Source organism: Garra rufa, chromosome 5 (assembly GCF_049309525.1).
Source record: "Garra rufa chromosome 5, GarRuf1.0, whole genome shotgun sequence".
Classification (NCBI taxonomy): domain Eukaryota; kingdom Metazoa; phylum Chordata; class Actinopteri; order Cypriniformes; family Cyprinidae; genus Garra; species Garra rufa.
Window position 1 is genome coordinate 52,262,620 of NC_133365.1, and position 27,555 is coordinate 52,290,174.

Sequence of the window (27,555 nt, forward strand, 5' to 3'; positions counted from 1 at the left end):
TTGTAATAACGTTTCATAATATTACTGATTTTACTGTTTTGATTAAATAAATACAGCCTTGGCAAGCATAAGAGACAAAATTCTTGGCTAGACTTTCGAATAGTAGTGTATTTATATTATTTGAGATGTATTTAATATTATGAAAAAAGAAAGAATTTACAAAAACAAAAAAGCTAGTGTTAGTTTTTTTTGTTTTGTTTTTTTAAAGAAAACAAGCAGTAAGTAAATGAATAGCGAATAAGTCTAAAAGAGCAATTTTTTTTAATAGAATTAGCATTAGTGCTAGAGTTAGAGGGTCAAATAAAGATTAAATGATTAAATGAGTTTTATAGTAATGCATCATGTTGCACAATGCCATAACTGCTATTTATGTATTTATATTAACTGATATGTATTTAATATTATGGAAAAAAATGATTATTACTTTTTTGATTTTGATTTAATGAGTTCTAATGTCAGTGTTGGGGGAAAGTTATTTTTAAAAGTAATGCATTATAATATTGCGTTACTCCCTAAAGAAGCAACTTATTACATTACCTAGTTACTTTTTATGGAAAGTAATGTGTTATGTTGCTTTTGCATTACTTTTTAAATTTGAGCAGGGCTTGCTTGTTTGTTTTTAATATAAAAAGTTCTATTTTTGGCACAAAAAAAAGTTACTAGAATATTTACTTATATATTTACTATATTTTACACTGTCTACAGTAATGCATCATGTTAAACAAGTAAACTACAGTTGCAGTTGCACAATGCCATAACTGCTCTTTCCACTCTTGTAGATACCAGCGAATCTCATGTCATTTGAGTAAACGGACTTGTGTAACTTTTGCCTGAAGACATTTATAAGGTGCCAAAGGCCTGCAGAGACCAAGTAGAACGTCTTTGGTTCAACAAAATGATGAAGAAAGAGCAAAAATCCTTCATTATTGAAGACTCCCCCGAGCCAAAGGACTCGCTCTGATCCACTGGCCCTCAATGAGCCCGACGGACACATCTAGCACTAAGATTCGTCTGTTACAGATCCGGACCTGGAGGTTTACTCTCTAATATGTGGTAGGAAGGGACGTGAATTTCTAATTTTGCCCGTTCCAGCTCCATCATGTCTTTTCTACGAAGACTTTTGGATCTCAAAGTGTTTGTGTGGCTTCAGTGAAGTACGTTATGGGAATTAAATTGAATAGAAGCTCAATTTTTGTGGTGATGTAAGTGAGTTTTAGGAGAAAAAAATGCCGCCTGTAGCAGAAAATTAAAAAGCCAAACTAACAGGGGTTTGCTCTTACAAACAGCCGTAACAAACAAACCACAGCTGGATCAGGAAAAAAGATCCTAGAAGAGCTAAACCAGCTAATGATGCTCACTGGTTAAGAGTGGTTCAGTTCTAGACTAATATCTCCTTTCAGCACAGTGGTTTTTATTTGTGGTTAATGTTATGATGTGCTGCTCGAAAGAGGTTTGTGAGTGTGACTTGTTTACATCAGGGACTCTGAATCCAGTTTCTGTTTTAGTCATTTTATACTCATGAAAGCTTGTTTTGGGCTTTAAGTATTAATTTATTACACCTTTTCCTATAAATGAAGGTTTTGCCCACGAGTCAACAATTAAAACCGGCTGTTATATGAGGTTGGTGTTTGTTACGTCTGATACATTCAGCCCATCTCACAAAAACAAGAACTGCTTTTTAATGTACATTATCTTCAAAATCCTAAACATTCACAGTAATTGTCTGGACAAAACCTGTCAAAAATCTGTCAAGGTCATATCCTACCCTAAAATGAGCAGAAAGAAGTAAGCAATAATATTTAGCTGTAAGAAAATTAAGCCGATTTGTCATATTGTGGCATTATTTTAGTCAATTAAGCACATTTAGCTATTAAATTCTTATTACTGTAAAACAAACAAAAACATTATTTAAATTTTAAATATTTATCATCACAGTCATATTTATTGTACTGCCTTATAATTATATATTTTTTTTGTTTAATTATTTCACAGTTAAACTGTGCTTTAAATACACTTTCAAATATGTCACATGCTTTTAAAAAATAGATAAATAAGAACAGGCTTAATTTTCTTTATGCAAAATATAATTTCTTATATTTATTTCTTGATTTTTGGTGTGCAATGTGAGCTGGATATGTTTTTGTGAGGTGTACCCTGCAGTCACAAGCGTCATCAGAGCAGCTGCATGTTTGCATCCTGAACGAGTATTGATTTTGAAGAGATATTCTTTTTATCTATTTCTATCAGTTCGGCTATGAACGTGAAACATCTGCCCGCGGCGAACAATGCTGGTTTAGTGGTTAGTTGATTTAAGATGCTCATTCAGATCAAGTTAACAGCATTGTGTTTTTCCTGTAATTTATTTCCCATATTTCGTTCTGTGCAGGACTAATGATTGAAATGAAGCTTGACGATAATGTGTGTGAGTTTTAAGCACGTTTGTCTTTAAATGAAGTTTAACTCTTATAGAGCTGCGGCGAGTCTGTCACTGAAGAAGAAACGACTGTCAGTCTGAAATACTGAACACACAATCCACACACAACATCTCATCCATTTAGATCAGCTTCAGAAACCTGACACCAAGCAGAATCAGAGGAATAATTCACTCCAGAATGACATTTGTGTCATTATTTCCTCCTTTTTATATCAGTTGAATTCATTTGCTGAATTTCATGCAACTCCATACAACCCCCAAAAATTACTTTAAAAAAGTACTCTATATACAGTTGAGGTCAAAAGTTTACACACACCTCACATAATCTGCAAAATTGTAATTATTTTGCCAAAATGCATGTTAGTTTTTTATTTAGTACTGATCTGAATAAGGTATTTCACATAAAAGGTGTATACATTTAGTCCACAAGAGAAAATTGTTGAATTTATAAAAATGACCCTGAAGTTTACATACACTTGATTCTTAATACTATGTTGTTACCTGAATGATCCACAGCTGTGTTTTTATGTTTAGTGATAGTTGTTTTGTTCATTAGTCCCTTGTTAGTCCTTAACCATTAAACTGCCTGCTGTTATTCAGAAAAATCCTTCAGGTCCCAAAAATTCTTTGTTTTTTTTTTACACTGAGGACAACTGCGGGACTCATATGCAACTATTACAGAAAGTTCAAATGCTCACTGATGCTTCAGAAGGAAAGTGGGGGTGAAAACTTTTCAAATTTGAAGATCAGGGTAAATTTAACTTATTTTGTCTTCTAGGAAACATGTAAGTATTTTCTATAGCTTCTGAAGGGCAGCACTAAATGAAAAAAAATATTTCGGCAAAATATATTTAAAAAAAAAAATGCACAATCTAAATTCTGTTCAAAAGTTTTTACCCTTAGGCTCTTAATGCATTGTTTTTCCTTCTGGATCATAAGTGAGTGTTTGAACCTTCTGTAATAGTTGCTTATGAGTCCCTCAGTTGTCCTCTGAAAAGATGGATCTCTGGATGGAAAACTAACCTGGAAAGATTTTAAATACGCAAAAATGCTAAAAAACAGAATTTGTGGGACCTGAAGATTTTTTTTCTGAAGAACAGCAGGCAGTTTAACTGTTCAGGACAAACAAGGGACTCATGAACAACGATCACTAAACAAAAAAACAGCTGTGGATCATCCAGGTAACAACGCAGTATTAAGAATCAAGGGGATGTAAACTTTTGAACGGGTTGAAGCTATTATTTTCTCTTGTGGACTAAATGGCTTCTATCTGAAATATCTTATCCAGATCAGTACTTAATAAAAAATAAGATGAATTTTGTATGATCCCTCTTATTTTGCCAAAATAATTAACATTTTGCAGATTCTGCCAGGTGTATGTAAACTTTTGACTTCAACTCTACGTTTGCAAATCATGTCTTCAGAATGTAGTTTTGTACTTGTACTTGAAATATTACACAATTTTATGGAGTTTTATAGTGGGTCACAATGACCTGCAACATGAAAATATGCATAAATATTCTTTAAAAATGTCTCATTTTGTTATTTAAATATACAAAATAAAACATGAAGGTGAGTAAATAATGATGAAATGTTCATTTTGGGATGAATTGTCAGGTTTCTGTAAAACACTCCTCGCTTCACTCAGTGAACTGACTCTTGATAGTGATTATTAGTTATTTGTTGAGAGTATTATTTATCTAGCATCAGTTTTGCCTTTCTGTATATGAATTTAGCTTTAAATAGGCCACTGTTTTTGTTGAAGAGAGAAGCTTTTTCTTTCACGTGAGGATGTCGGAGGGAAACATGTACAGCTGCACTGCATGTGCGTTATGTTTGTTTCTGCTGGAACTGTGAATGAACTCTTGTTGTGTTGCCATGTAAATATGTTGCTAAATTATTTCTTGTTTGCCATCGTGGTACATTGCGGTTTATCAGCTAAAAAGCTGATTCTTCTGTACAAACATTAAATGCCAGTGAACACACAATTGTCTTCGTGTACTCTTCATTTTTACATTTCATTTGATTAATTAGGAGGTTGAGGATTTGGATATATTGGTGTTTAGCGTGATCTGATAAAAGAGTACCTCTCGAGATTATCTTGAAATGGTGATTTATTAAAATTGCATTATTTCCTCACAGTTTGGACTGGAGATGACTGATGGTAAGTTTTATTTGATTTTATTATTTTTATGTGTGTGTGTGTGTGTGCTTTATCTCAATTTAAATTTATTTAACCTTAATTAATCTTATTTTCTGTCTATCAGTCTATAGTGCTTGTCAGTTGGGCGACTTCATAGCAGCACTAGTCTGAACTGTAACAAAATTTAAGCACAGTGGTAGAAAAAAAAACAAGATTGTAAGTTTTAACTGTCAGCATTGGTCACATTGACAACCAATAATTTGTATTGCATTATGATACTTTTGCATAATGATTAATCAAGTATCATTCTTTATGGTTAGGTGTCATAAACAAAAATCTCACCACAGGCAACCAAACTCATGTCGGTACCTTTTTGGTTTTGCAAAACATTGCAAATAAGACATTAAACACAACAATTCACACATACAATGTTTTAAATGTTAGAAGGCCATTCAGTGCTGCTTGAAAGTTTGTGAACTCTTTGGAGTTTTCTATATTTCTGCATAAATATGATTGAAAACATAATCAGATTCAAGTACTGAAAGTAGACAATGATGACCCAGTCAAACAAGTGAGAGAAAAAAATGTCTTTGTCATTTATTTATTGAGAAAAATGGCCCAGTGTCACATATCTGTGCATTGCAAAAGTATGTGAATCTTTGCATTCAGTGTCTGGTGTGACTCCCTTTTGCTGCAGTAACTGAAGGGAAAGTTTCTTGTAAATGCTGAGTAGTCCTGAACAATAGCATGTAGGAGTTTTAGCCCATTCCTTAGTACAAAACCACTTAAACTCTGTGATGTTGGTGGGTTTCCTCCTATGAACTGCTTGTTCTTAAACAGATGTCCTGATGTTTTCCTTTAGAATTTCCTGATGTAATTCAGAATTCATTGCACCATCATCGTACTGCCACCACCATGTTTCACAGATGGGATAAGATTCTTAAAGGAGTAATTAACTTTCAGAACAAAAATTTACAGATAATGTATGACATAAATGACATTTCTGTCATTATTTCCTCTTTTCATATCACTCATTTGCTGAATTTCAACAATTCAACCCCTAAAAATGATTTTTAAAAAGTACTATACAGTTGAAGCCAAAAGGTTACATACACCTTGCAGAAACTGCAAAATGTTAATTATTTTGGCAAAAAAAGAGAAATCAAACAAAATGCATGTTATTTTTTTATTTAGTATTGACCTTTAAACACGTTTACATGTAGTCCACAACAGAAAATAACAGCTGAATTTATAAACATTACCCTGTTCAAAAGTTTACATACATTTGATTCTTAATACTGTGTTGTTACCTGAATGATCCACAGCTGTGTTTTTATGTTTAGTGATAGTTTTTTTTTTTCTTCATGAGTCCCTTATTAGTCCTGAACCAATAAACATATGTGTGCATTGCAGAAGTATGCGAATCATTGATTTCAGTATTAGATCATTAAACAAATTGTAGATAATGTACGCACCCCTTTGTCATCCAAGATCTTCATGTCTTTCTTCAGTCGTGAAGAAAGGTGTTTTTGAGGAAAACATTTCAGGATTTCTCTCCATATGATGGACTTCTATGGTGCCCCGAGTTTGAACTTCCAAAATGCAGCTTCGAAGGGCTCTAAACGATCACAGCCAAGGAAGAAGGGTCTTATCTAGTGAAACTAGCAATTATTTTCTAAAAACATTTACAACTTATATACTTTTTTAATCTCAAACGCTCGTCTTGCCGAGCTAGACAAGATGAGCATTTGAGGTTAAAAAGTATATAAATTGTAAATGTTTTTAGAAAATAAACTTTTAAGACATATTATAGCCCTGCATTTCAGTCCTTCATAGATCAAATGCGAGCTAAAATTATATTTTAGACATTCAATGGTGATTAAAATAATGTGCACGCAGTAGGCTAAAGCTTGCCACAAAGCACCGGCAAAGTAATTACCATGACTGTAAAATAGTAAGCAGATATTTTAATCATTTATTTATAAAGTAGTGTTTTTCTGAGTCAGTGATGATGAAGTTAACGATCCTCCTCATCCACCTCCTCATTAGACGCGCCTTTAGAGAGATATGCATCTCTACAGATTAGCTATAAACGAGTTTTTTTTTTTTTTTCGTTAAATACTAATTTAAAGCTTTCTGCATATATATGTATCATGTCTGACAAAAATAACGGTTAAATAGTTTCCACTGAAAAAATGTAACTGATCTGCATTTAAATCTATAGATTTTATTTTAGCCAATTCCTGATTTGAGAAGACAAATTCAAATATAGAGTTAGGTCAACTCAGTGTCTGCTGCCGGCCGCTTGGTCGTTACTTTAAGAAACAAAAGGCTTACGTTTAACGAACAAAAATGGTCCAAACGTTTTTTTTTTTTTTTTAATTAACCTAATAAATAAAAAACGAAATTATAACCACTTTGCCATTGCGTACAAAACTGAACTATTTTAAATGCTAAATGAGTAGTAGGCTATAAGTTGTTTTGGCAAAGGGGGAAAAAAGACTGGCTTGAGTAAGGAGTAGCCTAACCAACCACACGGTTTGTGAAAAATCAGTCAGTATAACCTTATGAAGGTTTTGGCACTCCAAACGTGGCTTTGCGCTCTGGAGTAAAGATGATAAACTGATAAACAGTTGCCCAAAGAAAAAACACAGTCAGTAGCCTTCCCCCACTTTCCGCGCCTATGAGACTTTGCCAATAAAATGCATGACGCAGAAAGCACTTCATGAGTGCATATAACAGGTTTGAGTGCAGGCTAAAGCATACAGGTGTTCGATAAGAATGAGTAAAGCGCAGATTTGCTGTTCAGAAAAGACGTCGGGAACGGGATATTGTTACCGCACGTTCAAATTACACCAGACTTACCGACCGCAACCGCTTTATTCGGAAATTTATTCCCGAGTTGCAAAAAATCTAGTCATGTCCCGCGGTTCTCAGGTTAGATTAGTCAAGTATCAATATACGAGTCTCACTTTAAACAAAACAAAAGTGTGTCCAAGCATTAGACTTTTCATACTTTTCATAATTTTTAACCAGTGACATCCAATTCAGTTCAGGATCTCTGCAGGGTCTCCTCTATTAAGTGGTCCTAAAAAAATTGTCACATACTGTTCAGGGTCAAAAATGGTAAAAGAGTTTGTGTTTCAAGTCTGCTTAAGCATTCAAGAATTATAGCAGTTTAAATTAGAAATTTCATTTTCAGGTCTATGATTAAAAAATGGTGAACAGGTAATAAATGGATTATAACTGTTCCATAAATATAATTTAGTACCATAAAATGTCCTTAAAAATTTAAAATTTTCATTAAAAAGTATATAGTATACATACAAAACTAGTTTAATTGTTACTTAAAACTAGTCCAAAACTAGCCCAATCGCATTTTTTCCATTAAAATTGCAGACTAAAAACCAACTAATGGCAACAATGTTAAAGTAGAAAACCAAAGGGTTGATAGCACAATAGTGACATTTGTTACTAAAAGGAAACCAAGTTTAAACATCTTAATAAAACAATACTAAAAGCTTGCCCTAAAATGAGTTCTTAGGTAAAGCAGAATAGACAATACATTTTGATTTTCTTTAATTAAAAAAAAAAAAAAAAGTATTGTGAAACAAGTTATGCAAATAATCTTGACTTGACCTGACATTATTACTGTTGCTTAACATTGTGGTTAGGTGATTTCAAGAAATATCTAACCGAAATTCACGGAAATGTTTGTGCCAGCACCTCCCACAATTCTTCAGGTCATGTGATTGTAACTTTAAAAGTGCAGAACTGTCGTTCTTGTGTTCAGACTGACTGACTGATTAACACTTCTCTTCTCTACAATGATCATCAGTTCACTGCCGTAATGTCAAAATTCGGAGGATGGAGCACAGTGACGCAGATCACTGGAGAGGAGAAACAGATTTTCTTTGAGGTACGAGACACAAAATCACTAGAGTAAACACGCTGTATGTTATGGGGTAGTTAGCTGTTTTGACTCTTTTGGTGCTGTAATATTGTATTCATTATTTGTTTGAGTTTTTTTTTAGTTTTCACTTAAATTCAGTTTTTTATTACACATAAATAATCACTCAACCTTTTACTAAAAACTTTAAACTTATCAAAAGTGATGTACAATTATTTAAAACATGTCTAAAACGTCTTTTTTTTTTGTAGATTAAAATACAGCATTTATTAATATTAGTTTGGGTTTACTAATGTATTGACTACTAACTCTTAATAAAATATGCTTATTGTAATGTCTTACCATAATAATAGTGTTTCTCTCTTTATTCAGGTGAGGCCAATGATAGAGAAGATGGCTAAAACTGAGTTTAAGATTTACATTCCTATGGTCTATTCTTCTCAGGGTGTGGCAGGAATGAATTACATGGTCAAAGTAAATAAATGTTTTTGTTCATTTGTGTTTTAAATGGATTTTGCGCTTGTGAAATTCAAGGCACAATTTGCATGCTACCCAATATTAACTAGCCGACTGTGGCAGTGTGTCCTAACCAGGCGTGAGGTGTCAAGTAATTTTGTCCGTCCTTTTCTTAACATTTCTTAACAAATGAAGTCAAACTTGTAAAATGTTTGTCTGCATTAAACCCTTGTTGATTTTTCTCTCTCTGTCAGGTGTTGGTTGATGCAGGTGGAGATGGAGTGTGTGTTGATGCATTGATATTTCAGGCTCTTCCCTGTGACGGAGGAAAACTGAGTGTGAACGAAATCAAGTACCCGGCACCCATTTATGTCCCGCTGAAACCTATGAAAGACAAGAAATAATCTTTATCTAATAACTGACACATGCAATGATTTGCCATACTGTATAGAGGAGCTATGAATCATGTCATTCCTCAATATTAAACTCCAAAATCAAATATTCCAGTGTCATTGTGTTTACTGAACAACGTCAAACTCACTTCACAAATGTTTTATTCTTCACTATTACAAATCTTCAAATATAAATGTGAAGAATTTTTTAAAGTTCAATGAAATTATCAAATTTTATGTTTTTATTGCCTTGAATTATTCTTTTTTTTCCCTAAACTAAAATATATCATACAAAAGCAAAAGGTTAGTGTTTGTCCTGACACAAGAGAATGAAGTTAGAACTGAAATTACACTGTAATTGAGAAGGAAGCTCTATCTCAGGTTTTAGCAAGTTTGCAAATATGAAATATGTCATACAAAAGGTTTGTGTTTCTTTCTCTGAAGGGTTCCTTGTACATCGATGGGACATTTTTTATAACACAATCACACTAAAATACAAAAGGATAACAAAATTATTTTCCATCTCACAACTGTGAGAATAGATTCTTTTGGATTGGGAAATGATGAACATTATCTTTATAATCTTCACCAACACTGGGTAAATCTTACAAAACATCTCTAAAACAAACCACATCAAATCTTACCACAAAATGAATAGAAATAAATAGGTAATAATATTTTGCTCATAGAAAATTAAACCCATGCACCCATATAAATGTAATTGTTTGGTACAATCTTCGTATTATGTTTGTGTTGAATTACAAAAAAACTTTTGTTGCTGCTGAGGTAGAATATGATTAGATTACTGTAATAACAGGTTTTGTGATATGGGTAGGTTTAAGGTTATATATAGTCAAAATTGAAATATAAAGTAACTGTGGAAATGAATTACAGATGTAATTACATTTCGCTAATTTAAATAAGTACAATGTAAAAACAGGTACAGTATGTGCGCAATAAGTACATTGTATCAAATAATTACTTACAATGTTGGTACATATAGTACTTAGACACAAAGTGAAACTCAAGCAGCAGTTTCTGGCCTTAAGAACTATACTTGAACACACAATGCTTCAGATAATCACAGTGATAAACATCTGATCTGTCCTTTACACCATCCAAGGCATTGAGCAAGTCAAATGATGTACATGTTTTTTTAGTGTAAAATGGTGTCTTAATGGCATCTAAGTTAATAGTCAAATAATAGCCTTAATAATAGTCAAGCACAGACACAAGTTATGGCCAGCACACTTTGCTTCCACTTAAATTGTATTGTAATTCATGAAACAAATGACTGAAGTTAAACCTAAGTCAGCATGTTCATGCACTCCAATGCATTATATAAAATTACAAGTGTGAAGCTAAAATTCCTGAGAAGACTGCACACAATCATTTTCACAATAAAACCATAAATCCACTAATCTTTAAAAAGATCAAAGAAAATCATAAAGCACTGTCTTATCATAATGACTACAGAAGAATACATATATACCATTTAATTTGCCAGGTAGGAGCAGATGACATTCTGGTCTGTACAGTAGGGTGACAAAATATGATCTTTAAAAAAAAAAAATAAAGACATCCATGTCATCCTGCAAGCACAAACCATTTTTGATGTACCACCTAATAGTTTCTAAATATTTGGCATAACAGAAAAATAACATAATTTTGAAGTTGAAGTAATAGATTTTTGAAATTCACTTTTGGGGAAAACATTAACATACTAACATTTCTGAATTTCAAACTTGTATTCTGCTCATTTCCATAACAGCCATTAGCCAATATAAGCATTTTGAGAAAAACTCAATTGTTCTGCTTGTAATAATGAAAATGACTGTCCTGTTATGATTAAGAGAAGATTGTGATTTTTGAAGAAATTTACAAAAATCATTACTTCAAATGAGCTAAACTTGAAGCCCATTCTCTGAGAAACACTGAAAATATTGCCATAAATTGTAGAAACACCTCCCCCTTTAGCTTTTAGACACGGCTCGTGTTTATAACAGTAATCTTGGGGGGCAGATTTGTTTAAAATAATCGAATCATCTGGTTTTAGCCAGGTTTCTATCAGTGATCATACTATTTACAAAAAGTGCTTTCGTAGAAAGGAACCAGCTATTTAATAAGCCAAGCTTTATTATTTGTTTCTCTGTATTATTAACATTTGTTTATTTGTTAAACATCAATTAATTGTTACTCTTAAATTGGTTTAGACATTTTTTGCATTTCTTATAGCTTGGGGAACAGACACAGTCTCTATATCGTGATATCTAGGTAAAAGAGTCTATGTGCTGAGAATTAACTGATTTCTGTGACGTTGGCACAAGACCACGGGAACCAGGTGAGTCCTTTGCAAATCTGACTTGGTTGCAACATGGAACTTTTGCACTATTGACACTAATGTCCTATTTAATACTGGAAAGTTGCTTTGACACAACCCATATTGTTAAAAGCGCTGTATAAATAAAGGTGATTGATTGATTGATTGATTGATTGATTGATTGATTGATTGATTGATTGATTGATTGATTGATTGATTGATTGATTGATTGATTGATAATGAAGTTAACTACATTAATTGTTGGTTTTTATTGTATTGTTTCACCATAATAATAATGTTTATCTGTTTATTTAGGTGGGGCAATCGATTATTTAGAGGGTTGATTGTATATCCCTTTGGTCCATTCAGACTGTGGCTGGTCTACTACTTGGTCAAGGTAGGTGAGATTTTGATCACACTACCCAATAACAACGAGCCAACTGTGTGTCCTAACGTGATGTGTCAAGTAATTTAAGCTTCTTCCGTTTACATAAGATTTTCCCAAATTTTTGTTCAAATTTTTTTTTTTTCACTTTGTAACATTCCTGGACATGCCTAAATGTAGTTGACAGCTGTCACTGTTGACTGTCGAAATTGTATTTTGTGTTTATCTATATTAAAGTTGATTTTAATCAATTGCTTGATGAAAAAGCAGATAGAGTGTGTGTTCACACAAAAATTTATCAGGCTCTTCTCTGTCATGGAGGAAAAATGAGTGTTACTGGAATCCACTTCCCTAAATCCCTAAAACCTTTTATGACCCACTGATCCCTTTCTGAAGACTTACAGAAATAGTCTGTTTTTATCTAATTACAGACACATTCAATGAGCTGCCATACTGTGTAGAGGAACTACTGAAATCATTTTATTCCTCAATATTAATGTAAATATTCAAACACTCCAGTGTCAGTGTGTTTGCCGTATATATGTGAACAATATCAAACTCGCTTTATAAATGTTTTACAGTGAAATAACTGAATGTAAATATTACTCATTATTACAAAAAAATACAAAACATTTATTTTATTTACTTCAATGACTTTTAAGTTCTGGGGAACTTAAAGTGAAATATGTTATACATAAGCGAGGGGTTTGTGTTTGCCACGTTTGTTTGTTTTTTCTTGTACATTAATGGGACCATTTTTCAATTTCACTTATTTTCCATCTCACAATATGAGAACTGCTTCTTTTGAATTGTGAGATGATGTACATTAACTTAAAAATTTTAAACATTCACCAACACTGGGTAAATCTCTCAAAACCTCTCAAAAACAACCCCACATCAAATCGCAAGTCAACACACCAGTGCTGTCTATTGGCCCGAGCTAAATGCTCCACGCAGTTCAAAAGAGTATCACTATTTCATTCTGCTTTTGAAGCATTTTAAGTGGAATGTTTCCCATGTACATTTCTCATAAACGGCAGCACTTATCACTTGATTTTTAGTACAAGACCTCTGGAGTTGAGGGTATTGTAGGTGCTGTAATGTACTAAAAGGGAATTCATGACAAATTTATTACTGACATAAGCCAGGTGAATGAGTTAAGATCTGGGTTTGTATTCGGCAAAGTGTGTAGCACTGATAAACACAGAACATAATCTGTCTAAACATGTCATCACACAAATAACTTTTCAATTAAAATGTGTGTGCAAATGAGTTGCATGGGATGTTGATCTCTTTAACATGATCTGTCTGTACAGGTCATCACACAAAGAGGTTTTCTCTTGAAGTTCGTGTGAGGAGTGAAATTAACAATAAATGTTTGTGTGAGAAAAAGCAAATAGATAAATTGTATGAAATGTTAATCTCTTCTGTCTAATGTACATCAATCATCTAGATACAATCAGCAATAATAACACGTTTTAGACACAGTGTAACTGTCAGCATCTGTCACATCTTAATTCCTATTGCAGTATGAGACTCAGATTAGATAATCATTATTTATGGTTTGGTGTAGATGTTTGCTATCACACTTGTGCCAGGACCTTGTCGGTTCTGCAAAACATCGAACAAACAGGTCATTTATACAAATAAATAAGAAAATAAGATAATCTGAACCCATTTGAAAATAACCTATCATCATCCTTTGACATGTGTAAATCAGTTCACATACACCACCAGAATTCAGCTTGGGTCTGCTATAGCCAGACAAACTGTGGCCTCTGAAATGTTTTTAAGGTCAGGGCCAACTTTATTTATAACTACTTCAACCAGTTTTTTGTTATTGTATTTATTTCCAGGAAGGATATCTTGGGGAGCAGCATTGACACAATAATGACAGATGTATCAGGCTAAATGGATTGTTTGCAGTCTCAAAATTCTTATTAACTCATGAGGCTTATTCTCTTTAAGTGGAAACATGCATTCAGTTTGCTACCACACCCGTTTGTATTGTAAAAAGCACTGTATAAATAATCTTGATTCCCTCTTTAGAGGTGAACAAAAAAAATATCTTATGTTTAAAACTGGGGGAAAAGTTTCTGTTTAAAAAGAGGCCAACAACCAAGTACTAGACTGGTTGAATGCCCACCGCGCAACTAAATTCAATTAATGTTTACTTAATTGTAATTTAGATTAATTAGATCAAGTAAAACTGAGTGAATTTGACCATTTTTGTAATTATCTTAATTACAATTGTAACTATCACCTCCAGGCATAATAATAGTGAAGAAGCTCGCACTTCAGCTAAAGTTCAACAACTTGTGTTCTCCATAATTGCATTCTCATGAATGAGACATGTATCCAGTTCAAAGATTGATCAACCTTCACTGAATTATTTATAATCAGTGAACTCTTCAACAATTCTGAGTTAGACTGTAGTGTCTGTTTCAAAAACAGCCTCCATGCAGTTCAAATGAGTATAGCTATTTCATTCTGCTTTTGAAGCATTTTAAGTTTAATGTACCCCATGCATCTTTCTCATAAACGGCAGCACTTATCAGTTGGGCAACTTCATAGTGGCACCAGTGTGAACTATAACAAAATTTCGGGGCAGTGGGAGGAAAAAAAAACAAGGTTGCAAAATGTGACCATTTAGTCAGAGACCATTTATGATCTGTCTGAACAGGTCATCACTTTTCTTGAAGTTTGTGTGACAAGTAAAATGAACAAATAAAGGCTTGTGTGAGAAAAAGCAAATTTTGATTTTGATCTCTTCCGTCTAATGTACATAAATCGTTAGTTAAATAGTTAAAATGAACAATAAAATGTTTTAGACCGTGTAACTGTCAGCATTTGTAACATCTTAATTCCTATTACATTATGATACTCAGATTAGTCAAGTATCATTTTTTTATGGTTAGCTGTAGATGTTTGCTACCACATTTGTGCCATGACCTTGTCTGTTCTGCAAAACATTGCATATTAGAGTTATTAGAACACAACAGTTCACACAGATGCAATGTTTCAAAGGTTATTTATACAAATTTATACAAAGATAACCTGAAGATGAATAAAGAATACAAAAAGCCGCCAAAGACAAAAAAAAAAAAAAAAAAACACATTTGAAATGAACCTACATCATCCTTTGACATGCATATATGAGTTCACATACAGCACCAGAATTCAGCTTAAGTGGAAACATGCATTCCCTCTCGTTAAGTTTACTAACTTTAATTATGCAAACTCGTTACCTTAATTACAATTCTTATGATGTAGCAAGTGTGTTAGTGTGTTATGTGTAAGCCAGGTTAAAGAGATGAATATGTAATCTAGATTTAAACAGACAAGAGTGTGTCTGCCCTCCGAACAACGTTAGGTAGAAAACAACAAAAAGATTGCATACTCAATATACTTGAGCTTACATAGTTACAAAAACATTTGCTCGTACACTATCTCCTTTGACATGTATTGCAATGTCAACCTGGTCAATAAGTAAACAAAACAGCTGAATCAAGAGAAAGCATAAAAATAAACACACAATACCTTTCCTTTCGCTGTTGTGCCTAAGCAGGACAGAAATGCCATGGAGAGCACCCACAATGTATTAAAGAGTAACCTAATTTTCTTGAAAGCAGTGAAAAGTATAAAAATGAGATTACATGTTATTCTGTGTATGTAAAGAATGTCTATTCATTGTTTTTATTTGCTGAGTGTGTGTGGGTGTGTGTACACGTACCTGTCTGCACTCTGTGCGCCTGTACGTGTCTCTCTACAAACAACAAATTTATTCAAAAACAGCAGTTTTAGCACCTTGTTGATATAATGGGGAATCGGGGAAAGAGCTGACAAAATTTTTAAGTAAATTTCAATGAACTTTGCAAACAATAAAGAACATTGCCCAGAAACTGATACAAGTGTTCTGTGATTTAAAAACTGACAAACCAGTTCTGAACAGGACTGAGACACACAGAGGGGATCCTGAGCCCAACAGTGTCCTGCAAATAACTTTAAAAGCACAGCAACTTGTAGTGAAAAAAAAATTGTTGAAGCACGTGGACTTTTTATAACCCTTTTAATCATATTTTTTTCTCTCTCTTCCCTTACTCTTAAATAGTGTGACTTAATAATTTTGAGATGAAGAGTAGCATTTCACATCAAAGGACAAGTCCATTTCCCAGACGTGTTATTTTCAGAAGTTACTCACCAGTTGGTTGATAAATCTGTTAAATTATTTCAGAATTTTTAACCTGCGACATTAAATCATATTTTCATTAATACTTTTTGAGAATCACTTGCTCTCACTAAGAACAAAACCTATGACAGTATCTTATTAGCACAATATCACTCAATATTTAAATATCTCAATAGAAAGACCAATATTTAAATCACTGCAGCACCAATATATGTGCTAGACTAAACTATGAATACCCACTGTGTGCATTATTATTAAGCATTCTGGTCATGTTTTATTTTTACCAACCACATTTTACCAATTGCAGACAACATCAATCTTAATAACTACAATTGCAGCTACAATAAAAAAAATTTAGACAGTGTAACTGCCAGCATCTGTCACATTCCTATTGCATTATGATACTCAGATTCATGAAGCAATGGTTAAGTTGTATGGAATGTTGATCTCTTCCGTCTAGTGTACATCAATCATCTAGATACAATGAACAAAACCTGTTTTAGACAGTGTAACTGTCAGAAACTGTCACATCTTAATTCCTATTGCAATATGATTTTTGTAATTATTTTTTTACCTCCAGGCATAATAATAGTAAAGAAGCTCACACTTCAGCTAAAGTTCAACTTGTGTTCTCCCTAATTGCATTCTCATGTATGAGACATGTATCCAGTTAAAAGATTGATCAACCTTCATTATTTTTTTTTTAATCAGTGAACTCTTCAACAATTCTGAGTTAGACTGTAGTGTCTGTTTCAAAAAATTGCAAGTATAACTGCGGGATGGCCAAGCTTAGGTCAATGGTGGCCACGGCGACCCCCGGATGCGGCCTCTGAATTCATGACATAAACTTATTGATACACATTTTGTATTAATGGCAAATAAAGAAATGTTCTCTGGCATGAGTTAAGATCTGGGTTTGGGTTGGGCAAAGTGTGTAGTACTGATGAAGTCTGTTTGAACACAGTCTGTCTGAACATGTCATCACACATATAGCTTTTCTCTTGAATTTTGTGTGAGGATAAACAAATAACTGTTTGTGTGAGAAAAAAACTCAGTTTATTAGGTATCGTTATTTATGGTTAGGTGTTAGAAACATCTCATCACAGCTATTCAACTTCGGTTTGCTACCACACCCATGCCAGGACCTTTTTGATTCTACAAAATATTGCATATTGGAGTTTAAATACAATAGTTTACACCAATACAATGTTTTTAAGGTTAGAATGCCATGTTATAGACATAAACAAAAACTTGAAAAATGACCTTAAGATAAATACTTTTACTCTTACAAAGCTTTGAGCTGCAAATGAAAACATTTTGAAATTAATTATTTTAAACTAACTTGCATCATCCTACAGTATATGACATGTATGTATGTATGAGTCCACATACACCATCAGAAATCATATTAAGACTGCTATAAGTAAGTTAAGGGCCAACTTTACTCATAACCAGGTTAACTACATCAACCTGTTAATTGTTATTGTATTTTTTCTCTTCAAATGACACTTTGAGGAGCAGCATTGACAGAATAATTACTTGTATATCAGGGCCCTTGGATTGTTGTCTGAAAATGTCAATTAACTTTGCAAACAAAAGAAATGGTTGCCCAGAAACTGATACAACAAGTGTTATGTGATTTACAAACCAGTTCTGTACAGGACTGAGACACACAGAGAAAATCCTGAGCCCCCCAGTGTCCTGCAAACCACTTTAAAAGCACAGCGACTTGTAGTGAAAAAAAGTAGTTGAAGCATGTGGACAGTTAACAGTTCACACAGATACAATGCTTCAAATGTTATTTAAAAAAAAAAAAAAAAATATATATATATATATATATATATATATATATATATATATATATATATATATATAACCTGAGGATAAATAAAGAAAACAAAAAGCTGCCAAAGATTAAAAAAAAAAACATTTGAAATTAACCTACATCATCCTTTGACATGGATATATGAGTTCACATACACCACCAGAATTCAGCTTTAGTCTCAATTCAGCTTAAGTGAAAACATGCATTCCTTCTTTCATATGATGCATGGATAAGTAAGAGATAATCAATGGTTTGCCGTGCATTAAAGGAGTTTAAATGCACGACGTGGAGGCTGCAACCGCGAAGTTTATTATCCCACTTATTCGATGGTCATTTGCTAAGTTATAGACAAGTTAAAATTAGTATTGCTCTTTGCAGAGTAATATTTAACCAAATGTGTAAAAAAGATGGTTATTTTTATCAGTTATGACACGCAGCTCTAGCAATTGTTTTTTTTTTTATTGTTGTTGTTGTTTTCCTTTTCCCTTTTAGTTTTCCATTAAATTCATGTTTTTAAATGTCCATGTACCACTATATTATTGATATATGTACTGAATACTGATATATAATCACTCTGGGTTAATCCTTTATTGAAAACTCTAAACACATCAAAACGAATGTACAATATTCAAAACAAGTCTAAAAAGTCTTTTTTATAGATTAAAAATGATCTTAAACTATCAATAAACAATACATTTATTAATATTAGTTTGGGTTTACTGATGTCTAACTACTAACTCTTAACTAAATCATACTTATTGTACCATAATAATGTCACAAGGATGGTCTGAGACGAGCGGATCCATTCGCAGCATTTATTAGAGACAAAACAAACACACAGGGGCAGGCAGAAATCGTAGTCAAAAAACAGGCAGAAAGGTCGGGGCTGGCAGCGAGAATCAAACACGGGAGGGAGTCCAGGAATCAAACACACGGGAAAACAAACACGGGAAGAAACGCTCAGAATTACGACCATGAGGAACGATAAGACTTCGCGAAGAAGCCGTGTGTGTGAGTGGCTTATAAGCATGTGTGTGAATGAGGAACAGATGTGTGCAGCAATCAGTGCAGTGGGTAACGAGGAGCAGGTGTGAGCAGTGATTGGTGCAGTGGCTTGTGGGGGCTGAAGTCCATGATGTGTAGTGCAAGAGTTTGTGATGACAGGACGACGGAGACTCAAATCGTGACAAATAATGATGTTTCTCTGTTTATTCAGGTGAGGCCAATGATACAGAAGAAGATTGGAACTGGTCTGAAGATTTATATTCCTTTGGTCTTTTCTTCTCAGGATGTGGCAGGAAGGAATTACATGGTCAAGGTAAGTGAGTTTTTTATTTGTTCGTAAGATTTGATGGTAACAATTAGTATATAGTTAACACACATAGTTCCCCCTACACTGTATGTAAAAGTAATGTTGGTTTCAAGCACTTAATTAATGGCATTTTCCCATTTTCTGTGGCCTAATCTAAAGTGAGAGCTATGTACGGTTAATCATTTGTAACAAAGCAGTAACTAACTCTTTACATATGAGCTAATTAAACAATAATAATGTTAATTACAGTGACAATGAATGAAGAACTCACTATTTGCATATAGCCTATTAATATATCAACTACAGTTTCTAAACCATGATTTAACAATAAACTAATAGTTTGCAACTAATTTGTAGGTACTGTATTCTCTATTGTGAGAACTTTTTACTCAACGTTTTAGCATTGTTGGACATGCCCAAATGTAGCCGACAGCCACCACTGTTGAACTTGTAAAGTGTTTGTCTATTAAATGCTAGTTGATTTTTCTCTCTCTTCTAGGGGTTGTTTGATGCGGGTGGGGAAGATGGAGCGTGTTTTCACGCACTGATATTTCAGGATCTTCCATGTAATGGAGGGGAACTGTCTGTGATTGAAATCCAGTACCCAAAACCCTTCGATGAGCATTTGGTCCCTTTCTGAACACTTACAGAAAGAGTTTGTCTTTATTGAGTAACAGACACATTTAATGAGTTGCCATGTTGTAATAAGGAACAACTGAAATCATTTAATTCCTTAATATTAAACAGTATAATCAAACCCTCCAGTGTCAGTGTGTTTACTGTAAATGTGTATTGATATATTTTATTGTTTTACACTGAAATGCACTAAATATTCCTCATTATTACAAAACTTTTTTTTTTTTTTTAATTAAATTGTCAAATTTTAAGACTTTATTTACTTCACTGACTGAATGATCTCAAGCGGTTTGTGTTTGTCATATTTGTTTTTCTTTTAATGGGTTCCTTATACATTAATACACAACTATGAGAACTGCTTCTTTTGAATATGAGATGATGTACATTATCTTTAAATCCTAAACATTCACCAACACTGGGTGAATCTCTAAAACAAACCACATCAAATCTTACCACAAAATTAATAAAAGAATAATAGTTTGCTCATGGAAAATTAAACCCATGCATTTTTGGTCCTTGTTAAGTAGCTTTCTTGGACTGGTTTAATTTAGTGGAGATCGTCAAAGGGCATCAGTAAGAATGCACAAAGTCCATGAATCCAATCACTGATTTAATAAAGTTTCAAGCCAGCTGCATACACATTGCAGTTTTGATTGTGTATGGGTTTACAAAGGTGTGTGGTTTTCTATAATAAAACAAAAATACAATAATGAATTCACAACAATAAACGACAAAGAAACACTCAGATCAATGTACTAACACGTGTGGACATGTGACATATATCTATAATCGACCAGTGCTGCATGCGATCATCGTCTTTAAAATGCCTCTCAATAATATATAATCTTATCAGTCCACACAAATACGGCTTGCTGACATTGTACAATATACAAATCAAGTAAATACGAAATATTATTCGTTACCACACCAGACAGCGTGCATTTATACATTGAATCAATGCTAATGCATCAATCATATTATCATTGAATCAATGTTGAAATTCGTCAGTTTTGCACCCTGAAATAATGTTATTTCAATGGTCAAAAATCGATCTAAATGGTCATTATATAAACATTTCTTCAACTTAAATTAAATCATTTATTTAACATTGAATTAACATAAAAACAGTATCAAATCAATCGTGCTTTTTACTTTTTTCCATCAGAGAACATGCATGACTGTAATTAATATGGTTTTGAAACAATAAGTCACTCAAAAACAACATCCTTCAGTTTAGATGCAAATGTGTTTATTTTTTCCCCACACTATTTGAACAAGAAAATAGCATTGCATTCAGGTAAACAAATTATAAAAAAAAAAAAAAAACCAACAACAAAAAAATTTGTGGTAACTTCAAAAAATATAGGCCCTGATTTGCAGACATGGCTTAGCTTAAATCAGGACTAGACCTTAGTTAATTAGGCTATTTAAACAGCTTTTATAAAATGGGAAAAAAGGGGGGGAAAAAACACATTACTGGTGTGCATCTGAGACAAAGCAATGGCAATGACATTTTAAGATCTGTCAGAGTAAGTTATTTTCAGTTAAGAGAGCTTAACATGAGTTTAGTTTGGGACTAGCCTTGTGAAATGGGGGACAGAGCTTAAAATACAATGTACATACAGGATATGATAAAATGAATGACAAAGTGGCCTTAATACATGGAACAGTTCATTCTGAATTTATAAAGCAAATGCCAGGAGAAGAGCCTGTAAAACTGACAACACATAACAAATGCAACCTGCATCTGCAAAATGGAAGTAAACGGAAATTAAAACTAACCATCAAAGGCAGAAACACTAAAATACAACAGACTGAGACATTACCAGTTTGCTGTTCAGGGGCCTCATTTATAAAACTTTCTTACGCACTGATTTGATCTTAGAGTGTTCGTACGATCAAATCCACGTCAAAGTACAGATTTATAAAAACCGTCTTTGACGTGGAAAAGTACTTATCTCCACGTCAGATTCCAGCTTGGCGTACGACCGTTTCCTTGTGGTAATGCCTGGTATTGCAGATAGTTCAGCCTCACTATAATTTGATTTCTTGCGCTCCTTTTTACTTGCCATTGTCAGAGTTTTTGCTTTAGGAATGAGCTCATTTTATATGTTAATTAATTAAGCAGGGGCGTTTCGACGGCAGAACATTCAGCTGCACACAATTCCACGATCACTTGTGATTTATAACCGAATGACTGGCGTACGCATGGATTTCGTGGTACGTTCGTTTTCTCTGAATCGCTCTTATGATCAAATAAGAAAAGTTCTTAGATAAAATCAAGGATGGTTTTTACGCAAGTCTATCAACTTGAAGTTTTTCATGGATTGAAGCTACTTTTCTTATTAAAAAAAGATGTCCTGTCCTGTCTCTGAAGTATTACTCGACAGCATTGCGAGTTGATAAGAACATCTTTACTCGGTGCTCACATGCTCATAAAACAAATTCACTTCCGGTACACGCAGGTACACACAGGAACGTATGACGTAGCACACATATTATATATTACAACAGTCTCCTTATTAAACAGAGAGTCTGATAAACTCAGGGCTTTCCACCATAAGGCAATGTCCCCAAGCCATACAGGGCCACATTGGAGCCAATGTTGCACTGTCACAGAAAAGATTATATCTGAGGCCTCCTTTTTCTCAGCTTTCACTTGTTGTAAGGTACGGTGCCCGCCAGGGGACACCTTCGGTTCACTTATGTTTGTCGTGGCCACGACATAATATGACGTTCCCACGAGTTAATATGACGTTCCCACGAATTAATATCTCGTGGCCACGACATAATATCACGTTCCCACGAATTAATATCTCGTGGCCACGACAAACATAAGTGAACCGAAGGTGTCCCCTGGCGGGCACCGTAGTAAGGCATCTAAAGTATAAAAACAAACAGGATGTTAAAACTGCACAATGGTGTAAAAAACGTGATTAGTAGTAGTGTGTAACTGAAAGAAGGTGGGTCCTAAATATTTGGAAATGTGACTTAATGTATTACAAAATTAAGTGTAAATTGTAATTAGAATTTAATATGGAAGATGAGTGCACTTAAAATATATATTTTTTTTCTCCAAAGTGAAGATCTATTGAAAACATAATTAAGACTTTTAATGGATTTAAATTGTATCAAACTGAATTTAGGACAAAAGGACCCATGTGGACCCTGACTTACCATGCACATTTTGGAGTCTGGTGTCTAAATTTAGTTGGGTTTTTTTTTTTCAGTCTCCTATTGCCCAGTTCATCTGAGAAGCCAGCTCACTGGTTAGAGTACAACGCAGCATCCTAACACATGCCTCAATTGATGCTCCTCCAACAGCAAAACAGCCGACCTAAAAGGGTGTCAGGAACATATTTGCACACAAAAACATGCATAGGTTACAAATAATTGTCCTGGGAATGTGGTTTTTTTTTAAGTTATAAAACATTAAAAACAGCATTTACTTGGTAGATGCGTATTGAATGAAAAACTTGCTTTTGTCAATAAATAAAATAAAAATAAATTAAACTTAAAATGTAAATTACCATCACACATCTGGCATCTTCACATTAAAGAGTCCACTATGGTAGCTGCCATCTCTTGAAGCCCGTTAAGTCAAACGTTTTTGAGCTGCATGTACACATTATAACACTCATCATTAAAGTAAAAATATCATAAAAATAATTCTGGAGGATAATTAAAAATTATTCAGTGATTTGTCAGGTTTGGTTATAATGTATGAGTGTTATAATGTGTCATGCAGCTCAAAAACGTCTGACTTAATTTATTTTATTTTCCAGGGTGTAATTTACAAAAGGTAAAGGTTTTCACAAGGTGACATTTAACAGGCTCTTCCCTGTAATGGAGGGAAACTCACTTCACAAATGTTTTACACTGAAAATCAATATTTTTGTTTTATGTACATCAATAGGATTTTTCACTGTATAAACACAAAAGTGAAAAACACAATTATGAGAACTGCTTCTTTTAAATTGTGAGATGATGTACATTATCTTTAAAATCCTTTGAAAAACATTCACCAACACTAGGTGAATCTCACAAAACCTCTCAGAAACATACACACATCAAATCTGACCACAAAATACATAGAAATAAATGGGTAATAATATTTTGATCAAAGAAAAGACCCTTATATTAAGCGTCTTAAACTACTATGTACTATGTAAATTTAATTGTTAGGTAAAATGTACTGAACATGTTCATGTTGAAGTAACTATGGAAATAAATGACAGATGTACAATGTAAAAACAGATATGTACACAGTAAGTGCATTGTATCAAAATATTAATTTAAATATTGGTACATATAGTACTTATGCAACGTGGATTCTCTGTATTTAATATGTTTTGGATTGTGACATTTTTTTAATGACTATTAAGCACATTTAATCCCCAAGTCATTATTGTAATACAAAAAAGCACTGATATATTATTAGAGCCCGAGCACCGATGGTGTAAACTCGTGTGTTTTTCCTCTTTCTCTCAGGTGGACTTTGGAGGCAACGTTTGTGTTCATGCAAAGATACTACAAGGAGAAGTGAACGCGGAAGGAATCTGCTACCCAAAAACCATCGATGAGCATCTGGTCGCCTTCTGAACACTTCTAACCACATACAGAAATAGTCTGGCTTATTAAATCACAGACATACTGTATAGGGGAATTATTTAAATCAATAACTTTCCCAATATTAAAATCAATATTAAAATCTTCCTGTGTCAGTGTTTATGTGTGTATGCAAACAAAATCACTAATTTTACATTACTAAAATGTTTTATGCTGAAATAACGTGAAATAACATAAATATTCCTAATTTTTACAAATAATTCAAATAAAAAGGAAAGTAAAAACCATAATATTGCAAGATATTATTACAAAGTAAACTGTTTTCTATTGTAATATATTTTAAAATATAATTTATTCCTGTGATGCAAAGATGAATTTTCAACAGCCAGTCTTTAAACCTTAAATAAGGTTAAATATTAAGAAGATAAATACTGTACATGGAACTATTGCACTGGTCATTAAAAACAATAATGGTCATTTTAAAGTTGACCTAAATAATGCAGCCCAACAATTCATTAATAGTCAATTGATAGCCTTAATAATAGTCAAGCACAAGTAACAATTTATGACCAGCAGACTTTGTCTCCACTTAAATTGTATTGTAATTTATGAAACAAATGACGCAACTGAAGTTAAACATAAGCATGTTCATGCACTCCAATGCAATGTAAAGTTACATGGAAGTGTGACGCTGAAATTCCTGAGAAGCCTGAACACAATGATTGTCACAATAAAGCAATAAACCCACAAATCAATAAAGGGCATAAAACACCATCTTATCATGATTAGAAAAGATTACAAAAGAATACATACAGTATATAACATATTTGCCAGGTAGGAACAATGCCAACATATGAATATTTCTGAATTTCAAACTCTTATTCTGCTCATTTCCATAACAGCCATTAGCCAATATAAGCATTTTGGGTAAAACTCAATTGTTATGCTTGTATAGTACTTAGACACAATGTGGATCTCTTATATTAAATTGTTTATTCATTTAATTGTATTATTATCTAGTCAGTTTTTAAAGGCAGTATGGTGGTAACCTTTTTACTGCTTCTGATATCCCGTGTGCATGTGGTTTGGTGTTTAAAATATTAATAAAGTATATTTTTAAATCAATATCAAATTTATAGTGTGTGAAAAAAATCAATCATTATGGGCTCCAACTCAGTTAACTTGATTGTTTATAAGTGTAGAACATTACGTGAGTAGCCTATTCCTTTTATTTACAGTATAAATGCTTTTAAAAAATATTTCATGTTTTCAAGTCCATTCATTATTTATAGCATGCAAGTCTCAACCTATAAATTCTATCAATTTTATCATAAAATACAAACAATAAATGGGTTTTAAACTCTTTAATTTGTAGTGAGATAACTATATTCGCCTCAGTTCAAGCGGCATGTGAATCAATGATCATTTCCTTTTTAATATTTGCAGCACAAAATAAACAAATAAATATTTGAATACATCTTGAAAAATTAATAAACACAATGTCTGATGAAATCGATCAATCAGAGTTAAAAAAAAAAAAGTCAATTAAACATCTTGTGAATAAGTCATAATTAGTAACATTTATCTTACCTCAGAAAAAGCATAGTTTTATGCTTTATAAAACAGTTTTATTTTTCTTATTTTCATAAATCAGCCAGTTAACTGAGTTGAAGCCTATGTTTTTATTTCTGTTTTTCATGTTAAATGTGAGGACAGGTTGAATGACACTTTTTTGTTTGTTTGTTTTTTGCAAAGTATGCAGAATTTTCACATTAACTTTATGCGAAATAACATGATTTAATTACACAAATTCTTTTGTTTTAAAGCAGTAACTAAAAGCATTCTATAGATATATTATCATGTCTGTGAGGTAAATAGTAATGTCAACAACACCCAACTCACCAAACAATGTTATATTCCTCATAATTGTAAATCTGTAAAATAAAAATGGAAAAAGTACAATAAACAGTAATATTGCAAAATAATAACAAAATTAAATAACTTTTTTCTTTGTGAATATATTGGAAACATATTCCTGAGATCACAAACATTATCAGTGGTAAAAAATGTTGTGCTGCTTCATATTTTCGTGGAAACTGATGCATTTTATTTTTCAGGATTCTTTGATGAATAGAAACATCATTTATTTAAAACAGAAATCTTTTGTAACATTATAAGTGTCTTTATTGCCATGCATTGAATGCATTCTGATAAAAACTCCACCTAACCTAACTCCACCCTAACTGTTTTACAGGTAGCTTATCATAACTATTAAACAAGTTAATAATTCAACCAAAATTAATATGTAGTCATTTACATGTTTACTGCCACTGACCATAGATAAGAGTTCTGTAGAATTTTTCACTTGTGAAAATCATGTGATTTTGGCAGCATAAATAGTAGATGAAAATCTCTTCTGAGAGTCAGACTGCCTGATAATTCATTGCTAATTCATTCAGGCTTTGATCAGCAGCACATTGCAGCAATGAGTTTGCCTTGGAAAGAGACAGAGAAACCCACTGACAATGTGGAGAAGTTCTGCCATCAGGTAAGAGACAGAAAATGTAACATTAATAGATTTATGTCTCCAGTGTTACAGGATATTTCAGAAATCATTCTAAAATGCTGATTTGCTGCTCAGGAAACATTTCTGATTATTACCAGTGTTGAAAAACGTTCTACTGCTTCACTTTTTTTTTTCAGGATTCTTTGATTAACAGAAAGTGTTTTCAAACATATAAACCTTTTGTATTATATTGTATATAATATGTAGATTAACTGAAAATGTATCTTTTAATTCAGGTAAAGGCAGATATAGAGGAAAGGATTGGTCAGAAGTCTGTTTTCAATGCCCTCAGCTTCAGAGCGGCTGATACTGAAATACAGTACATAGTCAAGGTAAATTGGTGATCTCTTTATTCATTTGTTTCAACCATTTGTTTTATAACAATGTACAATGTGACGGTCTCTTGCTCTTCTTCTCT

The 27,555-nt window shown here is 33.1% G+C and overlaps 2 protein-coding genes across 2 annotated transcripts in view; one reads left to right on the forward strand and one right to left on the reverse strand.

Moving 5' to 3' along the window:
* LOC141335362 (ras-specific guanine nucleotide-releasing factor RalGPS1) overlaps nucleotides 1-1,059 on the forward strand; it is a 178,172-nt gene extending 177,113 nt beyond the window's left edge. Inside the window, exon 19 of the mRNA XM_073840798.1 lies at nucleotides 780-1,059. Coding sequence (XP_073696899.1) covers nucleotides 780-809 — 30 coding nt within the window. The 3' untranslated portion in view covers nucleotides 810-1,059. The remainder of the gene's footprint in view (nucleotides 1-779) is intronic.
* The window catches only part of LOC141335365 (target of rapamycin complex 2 subunit MAPKAP1-like), a 575,213-nt gene that overhangs the window by 416,157 nt on the left and 131,501 nt on the right, over nucleotides 1-27,555 (reverse strand).